The sequence below is a fragment of the Eucyclogobius newberryi genome, unplaced genomic scaffold, assembly GCF_026437365.1.
Source record: "Eucyclogobius newberryi isolate DKJ021-1_F unplaced genomic scaffold, fEucNew1.0.hap1 SCAF_3, whole genome shotgun sequence".
Taxonomy (NCBI): Eukaryota; Metazoa; Chordata; class Actinopteri; order Gobiiformes; family Gobiidae; genus Eucyclogobius; species Eucyclogobius newberryi.
In genome coordinates this window covers 4,954,723-4,972,810 of record NW_027315945.1, presented here as the reverse complement: position 1 = coordinate 4,972,810, position 18,088 = coordinate 4,954,723, and the positions used below count along the sequence as shown (strand labels likewise).

The window sequence follows — 18,088 nt, the reverse complement described above, 5'->3', positions numbered from 1 at the left end:
TGTATGTATATATATATAACAATGGATAACATTGTATATAAAATATATATATATATATATATATATATATATATATATATATATATAAAATATATATGAACAAAAAAATTAAATAAGAAATAATAATAATAATAATAATAATAATAATAATAATAATGCATGTTTTCATAAATAAATCAAATCATTTTGGAAAGAAATATATGGCCTATTAAAATTTATTGAAATACTGGTGTTGTTTTTGGTTTATTTTATTTTATTTGATATATTTTTTAATCTATGATGTATCAATGTTACTTAGTTTTTAAAAAAAGAAATGTTGTTGTTGTCTTTTTTGTGTGTAGATCTGTGGTTTAGTTTTGCGACTATATTGTTAAGTTAATTGTTATTGTTATTTTTTTTATTTTTTAAAAGAATCCAGCAGACCCCCCTGAACAAGGGTATACAGTGGTGGCACACTTTTTAGATTTTAAACCTGTATTTGTACTTACTGTACAGTACTGTAGCAGTGCGATTGCCATTAGTTACTTAATTAGTAAAATCTTGTGGGTACTGAGGAGGGGTGAATGATTTGGAGAAATAATCTAATTGCTAATATTTTTCCCCAATATTGCAATTTAATATGAGATTTTTAAAATTTGTATTGTATCCTCTTTTTTTCCGTAAGAAAACGTAATGAATTACTTAAATAAGACCAACACAATATTGGATACATTTAGTGTAAAATATTCTTTCCCACATTTTACATTTTTTATACATACACTGTCATACACGTCACTGAGACGAAAGCACGTGTACTGCTTCTGTGATTGGCCGAAACCCCATGCGGGTTGGTTTGTTTTGGTCCTTCTTCCGGGTAGCGCTAGCGCTAGCTCCACGCTAGCTGGCGGCTGGCGCCCTCGTTCTACCACATGACCACATTCTAATCACGTACGTTGCGATTAGCAAATCGCGTTTGATTACATCGCGATTTAATCGCAAATGCAATTCATGGTTCAGCTCTAGTACTGAGTGTAACTCAAGACTCAATCGTGGCCGTACACAGCTGTATCTGATTCTTTCTAAACCCACAAACATCACCTGCTCTGATTGGCCGGAGCTCAGAGAATATGCACGTTCTTGTTTAAAATTCACTAAGACCATGTTGAAACTATACAAACTAGTATTTTCTTTCATTTGTACTTTTTACTTGTAATCTTGTAATTTAGTACATTTTTAGCCATGTAACTAGACTTGTACTTCCTGGTCCAGGAGACACAGAGGAGCAGACCTCAGAGCACCTCTCCCACATGACGTGACCACACCCCCCATCACCTCTGCTCTAGAATCGAGTCTAGAATCTGAACAGTTCAGGCAATAGATAAGATAAGATATTCCTTTATTGTCCCACATGGGGAAATTTCATTGGTGCAACGCAGGTAGATACAGAGGTAGATACAGAAGAACAGATCACTTATAGGAAGTCTGAAAAACACTTTCAGTAGAAGATCTCCTATAGACCATGTCAAACTTTGCGTTTTCCTTAGGATGTCCGCCTGGATAACGTGACGATCTCCGGCTAAGACGACGATACTCTGCAGTTTCATGAGTTCCTCCTTTGTGTAAACACGCACCGGTGCCGGCCGGTGGGCGCGGGGGGGCCGGTGGGGCACGGAGCCGAGGCACATCGCGACGACACGAAAACACTCAACCCAGCCGAACAAAGTCAAAACAAGTTGAATTAAAGCGATTCCAGTGCGTGTCCCGATTGTTCGTGAAGTTCCTCTTTTATATAAACGTGTACCGCGGCACGGCGTACGTCAGCTGCGGCCGGAGGGCGCGGGGGGGGCGGGGGCTAGCTCAGAGCTAGCGTACATCACGACGACAGGACGAAAAACACTCAATATTCAGCCGAAAAAAGTCAAAAACAGTTGAATTAAAAACGATTCTAGCGCGTGTCCCTATCGTACAGTAAAATAGAAAAAAATATTTACTAAATATAGAAGATAAAGCACAATAAGTGTGAAAAAAGTGTGAGAAAAGAGTAGAGCGTTTACACCGGGCTGCCAGCTGTACCAGCGCCTTTGTGACGATTGATGCAGAGAAAAGTAATACCGCTTATGATATTGAGTAGGTTGATTTGTGTAATCAACACTGCCCTTTCTCTAGATGTCTGAAAACAGCTTTTAAGTTTGACTAGAACTTATTTGCTGTTGAAAAATTATACAACTGTAAAAAGGCCAAAAATACTGGCAGTGCTGAGGGCCACTTCCTGAAATCTGTGAATTATAATTGTGGGATAATACAATATTCTCAAGGTTGAAAACTCAAACAAGAAACAGAGCATCTGGTGTTTCGTGACTGGATCTGTCGGAGCAAAGCCCTGGTCAGTCTGAGAGCGCGAGCGTCCACTGACCTGTGCCTTTCTGCATCAAAACACACTCACCTTTTTGACATAGCCCTGGATGAGCTCTGCAGTGGGCTCCTGGGCTGCAGACAGACAGTCCTCCAACTGCAGCCGGTACTGAGGGCCCAGAGAAGGGCCCAGCTCTACCCTGCACACACACAACACACACAGGAGTCAGCACACTGTCTTCTGCTTACACAATGTGAACAGAGAATGTGAACACACATTGGACCTGAACTCAGTGTGCCGGGGCCCCGGAGGCTCATTCATGTTGTCCTGCACAGACTGTGTTTAGGGCCCTGTGTGTGTCGTAATGTGTCCTGCCCATAAACAGTGTGCTTGTCTCAGGTGTGAAGGTCTCCATGAGCATGTGCACTCATGTGGATAAAGTTCTGGAGCTTTTTTTTGATACTGGGCCAAGAGCCGTGGTGCTGCACAAGCCCCGCCCACCTGTGCTTCAACATTTGTGCTGTTCACGACCATGACTGAAGTATGAATGTGTATGACCAGTGTGGGCCTGGTGTATGAACAAGTATTTGCGGTGAGAAGAAGATGTTTCTTTTTTTATAAGAGCTTGAAAACGAAACTGTTGGAGTCTTTGTTTGGCCGTCTTTCACAGAAGGTTTACAAAAATAAAGACCAACGCTAAAAGAATCCGTAAAAGAGGAGCACTGGTATGTATAATAATAATAATAAAAGTAGAATAATGGTCTGCTTGTGTGTGGACTCTTTACACAAGAGCGCTGCAGAATTTGTTATTTGTAAAACACTGAAAGAAATGACACTCGCCTCAGCCTCAGTGGATCTCTGTGATCACACCGCTGTGATGCTGCTCTCTGATTGGTTCATAGTTTGCATGAACATTTGATGAGAAAAAGGTTCTGGAATATGGAGTGGTGACAAAGCGGATCATACACATTAAATAGATTCTACTCATCATGTGACTTGTGTGTCCTCCTGGTGGTCTCGGCTCACCGCCTGCAGTGCATGAGACCACCAGAGGGAGGCGCTGGGCCTAATCCTTGTGCACTGGAAATATGGGAAGAAAAAGTTTATAGTTTATTAAAAAAAAATATATAGTTTATAAAATGTAAAACTAATCTTAATCTTAAATCATAAGGAAGCATTAGGAAATACAAAAAAATCCTTTTAGTGACTAATTATAAAATAGAACTGTAACCTAAAAGTAATGGGGAAATATTGTAGTAATATTAAAATATATAACATCTCCAGATGCTCAAAGTCCCTTCACCATTACATGCATTTTACATTTATTACGGTCATATCTATTGTAGCCACAGCTGCCCTGGGGCCAAATGACAACAATGAGGAGGCCAATCTGCCCCTCCCACCACCAGCAGTCACGCACCACACACAACCAGACAATGTGTGTGTGCGTGCGTGTGCTTGTGTGTGTGTGCGTGTGTTTGTGTGTGTGTGTGTGCATTTGTGTGAGTGTGTGTGTGTGTGTTTGTGTGCATTTGTGTGGGTGTGTGTGCGCGCGTTTTTTGTGTGTGTGTGGGTGTGTGTGTGTTTGTTTGTGTATGTGTGTGTGCGTTTGTGTGGGTGTGTGTGTGTGTGTGCATGTGTGTGCGTGAGTGTGTGTTTGTGTGTGCGTGTGTGTGTGCGTGCGTTTGTTTGTGTGTGTTTGTGTGTGCGTGCGTTTGTGTGTGCGTTTGTGTCGCGTGCGTGCGTTTGTGTGTGCGTGCGTTTGTGTGCGTGCATGTGGGTGTGTGTGTGGGTGTGTGCGTTTGTGTGTGTGTGTGTGTTTGTGTGTGCGTGCGTGTGGGTGTGTGTGTTTGTGTGTGCGTTTGTGTGTGTGTGTGTGCGTGCGTTTGTGTGCGTGCGTGTGGGTGTTTGTGTGCGTGCATGTGTGTATTTGTGTGTGCGTTTGTGTGCGTGCATGTGTGTGTGTGTGTGTGTGTGTTGTGGCCTCTCAGAACACCACTAACCACAGTTTGTGTAGTGATTGCACGTTTAATTATGGCAACAGATTGAGAGAGTCTGCTGTTGTGTGTTAGTTTTTTAATAGAAATAGTTTGCTTGATCCTTGATGAAAGGTTGTTCATTAGAGACGGTCCATATTTCATGTGTTTCAGCTCCAAAAAGAACATGTAGGACACACAATATGAAGAAGTGCAGAGCTTTATCAATCACACAGCTGGATCTGAACAATGACACCTTCTGCCGTGTGTGCATCTGTTACACACACACACACACACACACACACACACACACACAGAGGGATCAGTGCTGGGGCTGTTATTTAAAGCTTGTGGTCCTGTGTGTCCTCTAAGGGAAGTGAGTGTGACCGGGGGAAGACTGATGTGCTGCTCCTTGACCACTAACACACAATACAACAACACACACAACACACACACAATACAACAACACACACAATACACAAGATACACACAATACACAAGATACACACAACACACACACAATACACAAGATACACACAATACACAAGATACACACAATACACAAGATACACACACAATACACAAGATACACACAATACACAAGATACACACAATACACAAGATACACAAAATACACAAGATACACACACAATACACAAGATACACACAATACACAAGATACACACAATACACAAGATACACACACAATACACAAGATACACACAATACACAAGATACACAAGAGACAAAAAACACACACAACACACACAATACACAAGATACACACAATACATACAAAACAAGGAAAATAAAACTGAATCAATTTCAATTAAAAAAAGACTACTAGGAAAAATCTGAAACATATAAAAACAAAATGAAAAAAGGATAGAGAGTAAATATAATATTAAAAGAATGGAAAAAAAAACGCAAACTGAATGAATCAAAATTAGATAAAATAAACCAATTAAAAGAAAATTAAATAACTGTTACATTTTACTCCGCAAATTGCCCATCAAGTCTTCTGTTCGAGAGATATCTGGATGATTTTCAGTTACAAACCTTAGTCAGACATATATTTCTAAAAATAAACTTCAGATGTTAGATGTTATCGGTCAGGACCAAAACCACTCTGCTCCTCCTGAACCCAAGGTTCGACTATCGGTCGGATTCTCCTCCAGGACCTGGAATGGACCTTATGGGAGGCTGAGGAGTGTGATCCCTCTGTAGTTGGAACACACCCTCCGGTCCCCCTTCTTGAACAGAGGGATCACCTTCCCGGTCTGCCAGTCCAGAGGCACTGTCCCCGACCGCCACGCGATGTTGCAGAGACGTGTCAGTCAGTCCTACAACATCCAGAGACTTTAGGTCCTCAGGGCGGATCTCATTCCACCGAGGAGTTTGCCAACAACCTCAGTGACTTCAGCTTGGGTGATGGACGAGTCAGACTCCGAGTCCTCAGTCTCTGCTTCCTCTTCAGAAGATGTGACAGTGGGATTAAGGAGGTCCTCAAAGTCCTTCCACCGTCCGACGACATCCCCAGTCGAGCAGGTCTACACCTGCACCATAAACGGTGTTGGTGAGGCACTGCTTCCCCCTCCTGAGGTGCCGGACGGTTTGCCTGAATTTCTTAGTCCTCCTCCATGTCGACGATGCATTTAAAAAAACATAATTTTTCCCACTCCTATCAAGCAGATGATTTATCTTGTAAAGGCTGTGACCCTAATGGAAAGGATCAGAAAGGAGGGAGCTTTCTAGTCTTGGTTTTATTTTTGTGCATTTGCGTCCACTGCCTTTGCAATCTTGTCTGTTTTCTGCCGCAAAGTCGCAATAATCGCTGGGTTTATCTCGCTCCTGGATTCCTCCGGAGCTGAGCCGGAGCTCTTGTGAGGAAGGGGAGGAGCCTGGGGCTGGCGCTGATGCGGGGCCTGCTAGCTTAGCTGGAGCATTGTTAGCCTGTTGTTCTTCTTCGGTTTCATATTCAAGAAAAGAGTGTCCAAGCTCATTATATGTCTGCTCCCACGTGGAAATATCGAGTCTCCCCAGGTGAACTCAAAATAAAGCACAAGCATGTGTTCTCCGCGGCATGTTTGGTTTCCGCAGTGTGGAGCAAAGCCGTCCTGCTCTCCATCGTTTTTCGCTTGTATGTGAGGTTAATATGTGTGAAATGAACCGTGTGATGCCAGTGCTGCTCCTGAACATTGCTCATTCTTTTAGTTAAGTCTCTAACTTAGACCCAGGCTGTGCAGACAGGAGCAGGTGTGACGTTTGTGAAGCACCTGGACCTCCAGCATGACACCACCCCCCACCTTCAACTCAGAGGGACATGTCATCAGGATTAGGAGCAGCACTTTGAAACAGAGACACAGCTACTGTAAACACTGCACAAGTGTTGGTGTATGAGAAGTACAGAGGCTTAATGGACATTTCTCCTCTGTTCTGAACACATTAAAACACACATGTGCAAAAATATATGTGACTTGAGGGTACAAATGTTCAGAACAAGACTGGTGATGTTTAATGGACATAAAAAAACACAGGAGACCACCAGATCTACCGTTGACAAAGTCACAAATCTGGGAAAGAAATGTAAATGAAGTTGAATAAAGTTATAGCTTCACTCTTCCCCAACTATAAAAGTACAATGGAGCATGTTTTAGCTGCTCTATTATGGTGTGGTTTGAAAACTGCACACATAATGTATAGAGCACCTTCTTTGGGACACTTAGACCCAGAGTGTGTCCAGAACATCATGACAACCGGCCACACCCTCAGAACTCGCTGCAGTTACAGTACTCCCCTCGGGGAGGCGCTACAGGAGCAAGAACAATGTGGCCATAAGACTCTTAAATCATCAGTGACTGTAACTGGAATATTGTTTTTTATGCGTGGTATGGTCGAGTGTCTTACTTTATTTTTCATTTACTGTATATATGGCTATAACTTGAATAACATGGTTAGACACTTCCATAAGATGTGTCTTTTTAAGTCATAGTTGTAGCCTATTTTCGTTTGACTCTGATCTGGCTCACGCCAGATGAACTTGTTTCACAAACTCTTGAGAATCGTCTGGTCAGTCTCTCTCTGACCAATCACAGCGCAGCATTGTATTTTGGGTGGAAGTCAAAAGGACATAAACAAACATGGCGACGCACGGATGTACTTTGGCCTATTTTAGCAGATTTACGACTATTTGTTTTTTAAACGTGCACATAGAAGCTCTTTGTGATGAAGATGATGAAGAAGTCTGAGCTTTTCTCTGGATTTAACAGTTTGATTTCTCGGCTTGTTCCTGTGACGCTTTGACCGATCAGATTCTAATATTGGTCATGACGTTAGAGCTTTTCCCGACTTTCCCGTTTTCGGCGAGAGCCTGTCCAGATTAGGGCTGTGTTCAAAATATCGATACGGCGATCATCGTCACGGAGTCACAGTATCGATATTTTTTTTAATTTCTCAAAAAAATAAAAAATATTGTTTTTGATTTGTGGCCCGTAGGCTTTAAACGAGGTGGAATAGTACTTTTGATCTGCTCCTCTGGGTCGAGGTGAGAAGGAGCTGTGGACCTGATCAGACACTGATCTGTGCAGAAGATGCTGCTGCAGCAGGTTCAGACCATGAAACATACAATACTTTACTAGAATGTGCTCCTTATATTTCTATTTGGATCAGTTGGATGTCTGAAGTTATTAGAGTGAATGGATTCATAAATAAGTGCTTTGTGGATTAACATGACATTTCATGAATTTTCTTATCCAGAGTAAAAACATTACGCATTTGGTACATTTTTTAGACCCTTTTTTCAAAAATGTATTGGGATACGTAACGTACCGCGAGGGTCTTGGAAATACCCAGCCCTAGTCCAGACTGAAGTTCAGTCCGGTGTGAACCCGGTAAATTTGACTCATGAGTCTGTTCAAAAAGACTCATATTTATTGCGGGTGGGCAGGGGAGAGAGGCGGGAGAATGGGGGGGTCTGGAGGTAAAAGACACGCTGTGCAGAGCGTGTCAGACGGAGGTTGTCACGCAGAGCACCACAGCAGCTGTCAGCTCTGAGCTCGTCACCTATGGGCCAGCCTCCCAGAACCCATACAGCACCCTACAGCACCCATATAGAACCCTACAGCACCCATATAGAACCCATACAGCACCCTACAGAACCCATACAGCACCCTACAGAACCCATATAGAACCCTACAGCACCCATATAGAACCCATACAGCACCCTACAGAACCCATACAGCACCCTACAGAACCCATATAGAACCCTACAGCACCCATATAGAACCCATACAGCACCCTACAGAACCCATACAGCACCCTACAGCACCCATATAGAACCCATACAGCACCCTACAGAACCCATACAGCACCCATATAGAACCCTACAGCACCCATATAGAACCCATACAGCACCCTACAGAACCCATACAGCACCCTACAGCACCCATATAGAACCCTACAGCACCCATATAGAACCCATACAGCACCCTACAGAACCCATACAGCACCCTACAGCACCCATATAGAACCCATACAGCACCCTACAGAACCCATACAGCACCCTACAGCACCCATATAGAACCCTACAGCACCCATATAGAACCCATACAGCACCCTACAGAACCCATACAGCACCCTACAGCACCCATATAGAACCCTACAGCACCCATATAGAACCCATACAGCACCCTACATCACCCATACAGCACCCATATAGAACCCTACAGCACCCATACAGCACCCATATAGAACCTACAGCACCCTACAGCACCCATATAGAACCCTACAGCACCCATATAGAACCCATACAGCACCCTACATCACCCATACAGCACCCATAAAGAACCTATAGCACCCTGCAGCACCCATATAGAACCCATACAGCACCCTACAGCACCCATATAGAACCCTACAGCACCCATATAGAACCCATACAGCACCCTACATCACCCATACAGCACCCATATAGAACCCTACAGCACCCATACAGCACCCATATAGAACCTACAGCACCCTACAGCACCCATATAGAACCCTACAGCACCCATATAGAACCCATACAGCACCCTACATCACCCATACAGCACCCATAAAGAACCTATAGCACCCTGCAGCACCCATATAGAACCCATACAGCACCATACAGCACCCATAAAGAGCCCTACAGAACCCATACAGCAGTTTTACCAAAATGTGTCAAAAGAATGTATTATTCTTCTGTAACATCCATAAAGACCAGAAATCGATTTCTTAAATTACAGATTTTTTATTTGCCAAATGCCAATAATTCTGCAACGTGTTAAATGTATTCAGATGTTTATCCATCACAAAACATGTTAAAGTCATGATTAAGTCAGTATTTATGCTAAAGTCATGATTAAGTCAGTATTAAGGCCGCTTGTATGTGTAATACAGAAAACACTGATGGACACAAAACGTCATATTGATTGGTTTATACCTGCAAAATATTCTATTTCCTTGTTTTCTTTCCGTAGCATTTAAAACGTTATTTAGTTTTTCAAGCATAAACATTTCAAGACATCACTTCTGAGTAGTAGATTCACGGCCCTCAGATCCACGGGCCTCAGATCCACGGGCCTCAGATCCACGGCCCTCAGACCCACGGGCCTCAGATCCACGGCCCTCAGATCCACGGGCCTCAGATCCACGGCCCTCAGACCCACGGGCCTCAGATCCACGGGCCTCAGATCCACGGCCCTCAGACTCACGGCCCTCAGATCCACGGCCCTCAGACTCACGGCCCTCAGACCCACGGCCCTCAGACCCACGGGCCTCAGATCCACGGCCCTAAGACCCACGGCCCTCAGATCCACGGCCCTCAGATCCACGGGCCTCAGATCCACGGCCCTCAGATCCACGGCCCTCAGACTCACGGCCCTCAGACCCACGGCCCTCAGACCCACGGGCCTCAGATCCACGGCCCTCAGATCCACGGCCCTCAGACCCACGGCCCTCAGATCCACGGCCCTCAGACCCACGGGCCTCAGATCCACGGCCCTCAGACTCACGGCCCTCAGATCCACGGCCCTCAGACTCACGGCCCTCAGACCCACGGCCCTCAGACCCACGGGCCTCAGATCCACGGCCCTCAGACCCACGGCCCTCAGATCCACGGCCCTCAGATCCACGGGCCTCAGATCCACGGCCCTCAGATCCACGGCCCTCAGACTCACGGCCCTCAGACCCACGGCCCTCAGACCCATGGGCCTCAGATCCACGGCCCTCAGATCCACGGCCCTCAGACCCACGGCCCTCAGATCCACGGCCCTCAGATCCACGGGCCTCAGACCCACGGGCCTCAGACCCACGGCCCTCAGATCCACGGGCCTCAGATCCACGGCCCTCAGACCCACGGCCCTCAGATCCACGGCCCTCAGATCCACGGGCCTCAGATCCACGGCCCTCAGACCCACGGCCCTCAGACCCACGGCCCTCAGATCCACGGCCCTCAGATCCACGGGCCTCAGATCCACGGCCCTCAGACCCACGGCCCTCAGATCCACGGCCCTCAGATCCACGGCCCTCAGACCCACGGCCCTCAGATCCACGGCCCTCAGATCCACGGGCCTCATATCCACGGCCTTCAGACCCACGGCCCTCAGACCCACGGCCCTCAGATCCACGGCCCTCAGATCCACGGGCCTCAGACCCACGGCCCTCAGATCCATGATGGTCATAAGTTCCATGATTTGTTCTGTTATTAAACCTATAGATCCTAGTTTCACGCCTGCAGCTCGTTCATGGCATCTCGGCTCGTTCACATCACCTACACATGATGATTGGTCTGGACGCTCACCGCTCTGACCAATCAGTGCACGAGCTGGGCCAGAGCGGCGCGCTAGAGCGTCGCCGAAGCTAACAGCTTATAATGTGTTTTCAAGACAACTGAAGAATCTTAAAATTAGAAAAGGTGAATGACCCAAAAATAGGGAAAGATTGTAGCTATATCCGACATTCCTGCAGCTGGAGGTCCCTGTCAGCTGTAGGCACCTGTCAGCTGTAGGCACCTGTCGGCTGTAGGCACCTGTCAGCTGTAGGCACCTGTCAGCTGTAGGCACCTGTCAGCTGTAGGTCCCTGTCAGCCAAAAAAAAGCTTTCTTTGGCTGCAGTATCAATGGAGTGGCCACTGGGGGTGTCTGCATCGTGCTGCAGCTAACCATACCCTATACAGATATTATAATAGATCCATGGTCAGGAGCTAGCGTATACAATAAACCACCACGCTAATGTTGTGGCTATGCTAATAAACGTTACTTGCAGACTCATTTCCTATTGTCCACGTTTTATATTTTAGGATTAGATACAAATTGCGTGCTCTTGATGCTTTGCGAGCTTGTCTGTACGGGCTGAGGACGAGGACGTTTAATGTAAATGTCTGCAAAAGTTTTATTAGGGTTGTGTAAGTGTAGTGTTCAGAATACAGTTACTTTACTCAAATCAAGGGGATTTGGGCCTGTAATTTAGGCTTCAAACTGTACTGCATTTGAGAAATATATTTAAAACTTTTTCTATTCTTTCTCTGTTTAAAAAAATACATGACAGGAAGTGCAAAAGACCCAAAGCTGTTTTATTCCTATGATGTATGTTTTAGACAATAAAATAAAGATACTCAATGTGAAAGCATTGCAAGTATTCCAAATACAGTACTCTGATTGGACTATGCATCGGACGTTACAAAATGCAACTGCTTTGATCTCAACTATAACCAGAGTCTAGCCACAGGAGAGAAACTCCACAAATATTTTCTCATTCTCTCCTTTCACCACAGCCGTGTTCGGGTTCAAATAATGTTCTCTGCACTTCTAATATTTTATTTAGACTTTTTCATGTGTTTGTGCCACTGAACTTCTGTAACCGAGACGTCTCCTGGATCAGTGATGTTCCATCTGGGTCTAAAAGAAGCTGAAGCTGAAGCTCGATCCAGTGTTGCATGACCAGCAGCTACACACACGCACGCACGCACGCACACACACACACACACACACACACACACACACACACACACACACACACACACACACACACACACACACACACACACACACACACACACACTCTGTGTCACCGCGGGTTCTCTCCGAGTTCTCCGGCTTCCCAGTGAATGAATGTGTGAGTGAATAGTCTGTGTGTCTCTGTCTCTGTCTCTGTGTTGTCCCTGCGACGACCTGGCCCCGGTCCACCTTAGGTGGGGCACCACCTAAGGCCCAAAGTCACTGGGACAGGCTCCAGTCACCCGCGACCCCGAAAGGGAACAAGTGGTAGAAAATGAATCGATGAATCTTTGAACCATGTTCTATATTTGTTTCCTCATCAAAAACATACCTGGAGGAGCCTTTAGCTTCTTTCACAGTTGATGAATCCTGGTTAGAAATCCTTCTCCCTCAAAAAGTAACACTCTGAATCTGAATCTCCTCCATAAATGACATTTTCTCGACCTGTGACATTTTCTCGACCTGTGACGCGGCTCTGAGAAGCTTCTCTGTGGTCCATAAATCATATACAGACTCATTTGGTGCATTTCTCACATCTAATCACAATCAGTACAACTGTGTGGTGGTCACAGCAGAGATCAAAATGTCATTTTGGTTGTTTTTTTTGGAACAAAAAAGTATTCAAGAGCATGTTTAAAGGCTATTTACAATACAAATAATTGTCCTTTAAAACTTTCATAAATCAGGCTTAGAATTAGATATGAACCAAACGTAATTGTTTGATCCATTAAAATCTTGTTGAGTCCAAGATGGTGGAGTTGTGTGTGTGCAGGAGCTGCTTTAAGGGCTGATCTTTGTGTCTTTGTGGGAGGAAAATGCATTTGGAGAAATGGGCTTTAAAGTTACAGTGCTCCATATAAATAATAAAACATTTGGTGCAGATTGGACCATATTGTTGTTTCCATGTGAATGCTACATGTTGACCACAAAATTGAAAACAAATAAATAAAATAAATTTAAAAATGAAAAAAGTTTTGCCTCGAGGTCCGGGTTAGCTAACTGGTCAGATGGTCATCCTGTGTAAAGCCTCACCACGCCCTGACCAACTGCCAACACCAGGGGGTGGGATCATTATATTATTTGACTTTTATAATTCACAAAACAGAACCCTAAATTCCAAAAATACATATTTGTTTTTATAAAATTGGGTTTGTGAAACTAACTTAATACTCTTAATAAATCATATGTAATTTTTTGCTGTATATTTTGGTTGTAATATTATTATCAACATTGAAAACTATTTAAATACATTTTATGTTTTTATCATCTCAAGATTGTTGTATATATATATATATATAAAAAAAAAACATTACCATATTGTAAATGTATTACAATAATAATAGACTAAAAACAATTTAGGCTTGTTTTAAAATTATTTTAAATTCAAAAGCTTCGACCAGCTCTGCATTGGGGGCTCAAGCCCTGCTTTCTCAAGCTCAGGTCCGCCCCTGCAGCAGGACACATGAGTGTGACTGGATTGTGCTGCCGGTTCAGAGACAAACCCTTGTCAGGACAGTGTCTGAACTTCTGTTTAATGTTCCACTCAAGCAATTGCAAAAGCTATAAGCATCAATTTGACGATTTATTATTGTATTTTAAATTCCATGTTATATTGATGACTTTTTCCTCTGGGAATATGTGACATATTTGCACAAAATAAGGACAAAAAGAATCTCCAGTTTTGTATATTATCAGAAAGTGCAAAATACTAGTGTTCTAGATCATTCAGTTGAAAACGTGTTGCAGGCAGTAGTGGAGAGAGTAAATCATACACATATTGTGTATTATCTCATTACTGTTCTATACCACTGAACTACCACAATGAACATCTGACTATGGATCATTAGTCTGCAGCTGCAGGTTCCTGCGGGTCAGTTCTCTCAGCTCCAGTTCCTCCTCGCCACAGTGTTCAGCACTACCCCCAGTGGACAGCTCCAGATCCCCCCTCCCCCTATTGACCTGATTCCACCCCGCCCACCTTTCCCTCTTTTCCCACGTGATGGTCACTTCTGGTGTAATCACACTTCCGGTCCAGCAGGAACTCTGTTGGTTTAAATAGAGAACGAGGGAAAAGTCTTGCCGCTAAAATATGCTATAAAGTAGACTGATTTGTGTAAAATGTCCAATGTTCATGTGACCAACAAGTCAACAATGCACCAATTCCCTGAGCGGTCCAAAAACGGCTTTTTAGTCTGTATAGTACTTATTTTCTCTGGAAGTTGGCAGCCCTGTGTTCACTAATACAACCGGAAGAAGGATTGTGTCCTATGGGGTGCTCATTCAGGCTTCTGGAATAAGGTGAATACAGCAATACTAATAGTGAAGGGGAGACACTACAGGTCAAATAATCCAAAAATATGTTGTATTATTCTATTTAATCCACAGAAACAAAGACAAAGTGTCAGCAGTCACCTCCAGTCTTTCTGGTAATAATGGACTCAGACTTGAACTTTAATAGCCACGTCAAATCAATAACATCAGCAGCTTTTTACCATCTAAATTTTCAAAAACATTGCCAAAATCAAAAGTATAGTGTCTAAACCAGGTTTGGAGAGACTTATACATGCGTTTGTCTCCAGTAGATTAGACTGCTGCTCGGGTCCTGACTAGAACCAGGAAGTACCATCACATTAGTCCTGTTCTCAGGTCTCTGCACTGCCCCCTGTGGCTCAGAGAAGAGACTTTAAAGCAGCTCTGCTTGTGTACAAGTCTCTCCATGGCCTAGCACCAAAGTACATCTCAGACTTGTGTGTGTCGTATGAACCATCTCGGACTCTGAGGACCTCAGGGACCGGCCTCCTGCTGGTGCCAGAGTCAGGACTAAACATGGAGCGGCCTCCTGCTGGTGTCCAGAGTCAGGACTAAACATGGACCGGCCTCCTGCTGGTGCCAGAGTCAGGACTAAACATGGACCGGCCTCCTGCTGGTGCCAGAGTCAGGACTAAACATGGACCGGCCTCTTGCTGGTGCCAGAGTCAGGACTAAACATGGACGGCCTCCTGCTGGTGTCCAGAGTCAGGACTAAACATGGACCGGCCTCCTGCTGGTGCCAGAGTCAGGACTAAACATGGACAGGCCTCCTGCTGGTGCCAGAGTCAGGACTAAACATGGACCGGCCTCCTGCTGGTGCCAGAGTCAGGACTAAACATGGACGGGCCTCCTGCTGGTGCCAGAGTCAGGACTAAACATGGAGCGGCCTCCTGCTGGTGTCCAGAGTCAGGACTAAACATGGACCGGCCTCCTGCTGGTGCCAGAGTCAGGACTAAACATGGACCGGCCTCCTGCTGGTGCCAGAGTCAGGACTAAACATGGACCGGCCTCTTGCTGGTGCCAGAGTCAGGACTAAACATGGACGGCCTCCTGCTGGTGTCCAGAGTCAGGACTAAACATGGACCGGCCTCCTGCTGGTGCCAGAGTCAGGACTAAACATGGACAGGCCTCCTGCTGGTGCCAGAGTCAGGACTAAACATGGACCGGCCTCCTGCTGGTGCCAGAGTCAGGACTAAACATGGACGGGCCTCCTGCTGGTGCCAGAGTCAGGACTAAACATGGACCGGCCTCCTGCTGGTGCCAGAGTCAGGACTAAACATGGACGGCCTCCTGCTGGTGTCCAGAGTCAGGACTAAACATGGACCGGCCTCCTGCTGGTGCCAGAGTCAGGACTAAACATGGACAGGCCTCCTGCTGGTGCCAGAGTCAGGACTAAACATGGACCGGCCTCCTGCTGGTGCCAGAGTCAGGACTAAACATGGACCGGCCTCCTGCTGGTGCCAGAGTCAGGACAAACAGTTCTGTTTGATTGTTTGTCCGACCTTTTTAAGAGCATCTTTACTTAGTTATGATTTTATTTGTTTGTATTGTGATTTTAATGCTACTTATTCTCTTCTGTGGAGCACTCTAATGTCGTGTACAGATGTTGCTTTACAAATAAACGTGTGCCCCAGACAGTATTCTCCATAAGGATCAATAGTCCGTCTCTTAAAATGATGCGGCTCTTGCACCTTCTGCTACTGCTACACATCTTAAGCCAGGCATGTCCAAACTAGGGCCCGGGGGCCAAATACGGCCCTCAGACCAATTTGTGTTGGCCCTTGTGTTGCTGTGTCGGCCCAAAAAACAAAAACTAGTACTTTTTACTGTGAAATTGGTAAGATTCAGGTATATTGATGTTATACCAACCTAATATTGATGTTCTAGGTATAATTAAAGGTGTTGAGGCTCATCGCAATTACATCAAATGCAAAATTTCGATTGATTCACTGTCATTCAACAAATTCAACATTGTCAAGTAGTTTGTGGCCCTCTGCCCCGTTTAAGTTTCAAAATGAGGCCCTTGGTGAAAAAAGTTTGCACACCCCTGTCTTAAGCAGATGTGAGCGCTGACAACATTAGCCTTTAGCCCTTTAGCATATGCGACGTGATGAAGGGACAGAATGATGCATTTGGTAGGGTGTATAAGGAGGGCTAAATGGTGCAAGCAGGTTGTGTGGGTGCTGCTGGGGTGCAGATGGGGCAAAGGACGGTCGTATTTGTAAAGTTCAGGATCTTGGTCAGGACTACCTAGAAGGAGGGTTACCAAAAGATCTGCCCAAACCAGCTCAGGAGTTCCACACAGTTCTATTTGTGTAACGCTAATGCAGTTTGAAAAGGTGGGAGATGAGGCAGGCTCAGACAGAAGACACTTTCATTCACACTTCTCTGTGGGAACTGTAGGTGATATATCTATTTATGTGTGTGTGTGTGTGTGTACACTACAGAGAGAAGTCAAGTGCAGAGGTGGGAGGGGTTTAAGAGGTGGGAGGGGTTTAAGATATCGCAGAAGCCTTTAACCCATTAATACTCCCATTTTCCCCCAGAGATTGAATTGTATGTAATTCATGTGTCATTTGTTGTACTTTGACATGATGTGTTACATTTTTCAAAAAGTGAATGAGTTTTATGGTCGGTCACAGTGGTGACCAGTGAGATAATCGCTTGTATTTTGAATTAAAGGTGCTTAAGGTCAAATACCTTCTTAATACAATTTAGGCACTAGTCACTGAAATAGTAATAGAAAGCATTGTTTTCAGTGAAACAAATGTTGTAATCCAACAGTCAACACTGAACAGTCCAGTGTTGTTATTTCTCAGAATGAGGAAAACAGTTTGACAGATGGAGCTATAAACGGGATCATTTCTGGGAGAATCTTCTAAGTTCTCTAAATTTATGTCAACAGCAGCTGGAGGACGTCGGATCTTCTTCAGACTTGTTTCAATGGCAGAGAGAACTAACAGTAAACCGTAGCTTCTGGTGGAGCAGAGGGCGGGGCAGTGACATTATCAGTGTCATCAGACTCATCAGGTCAGTTTACTGTTTTAAACAACCGGCCATTTCACACTTACGTTTGACACTCGTCAAAACAATGACAAAGTCAATTTATCATTTCGAGCAGCGTGTGACAACAGAGACGTGCACTGTGTGATCAGTTCTGTGTCCAGTGGTGTGCGGTCAGGGCAATCCAGGCAAGCAGTGATTGACCAATAAAATCTCAAATGACGTCACAGCAACATTAAATGGTGGTTCGAGATTGACCTTTACATGTGCATTTTGTTTTCCACTTTAGCGTGCAGATGTCATCCAACAGCCCAAGTCTGCTTGCCCCTCCTTAAAGTCGCCATAATGTTCATAATCATTGCACCAGTTCCTCAAAGCGTCGTGTTGTGCACAGTTCAAACCTGTCGCAGTTAACTCACTGTGGGCTAGTTATGACTCCATTTAGTTTGTAACAT

The 18,088-nt window shown here is 44.7% G+C and overlaps 1 protein-coding gene across 1 annotated transcript in view; it reads right to left on the bottom strand.

The window, feature by feature from the left end:
* rftn1b (raftlin, lipid raft linker 1b) overlaps nucleotides 1–18,088 on the bottom strand; it is a 171,708-nt gene that overhangs the window by 53,164 nt on the left and 100,456 nt on the right. Inside the window, exon 3 of the mRNA XM_072460801.1 lies at nucleotides 2,423–2,531. Coding sequence (XP_072316902.1) covers nucleotides 2,423–2,531 — 109 coding nt within the window. The remainder of the gene's footprint in view (nucleotides 1–2,422; nucleotides 2,532–18,088) is intronic.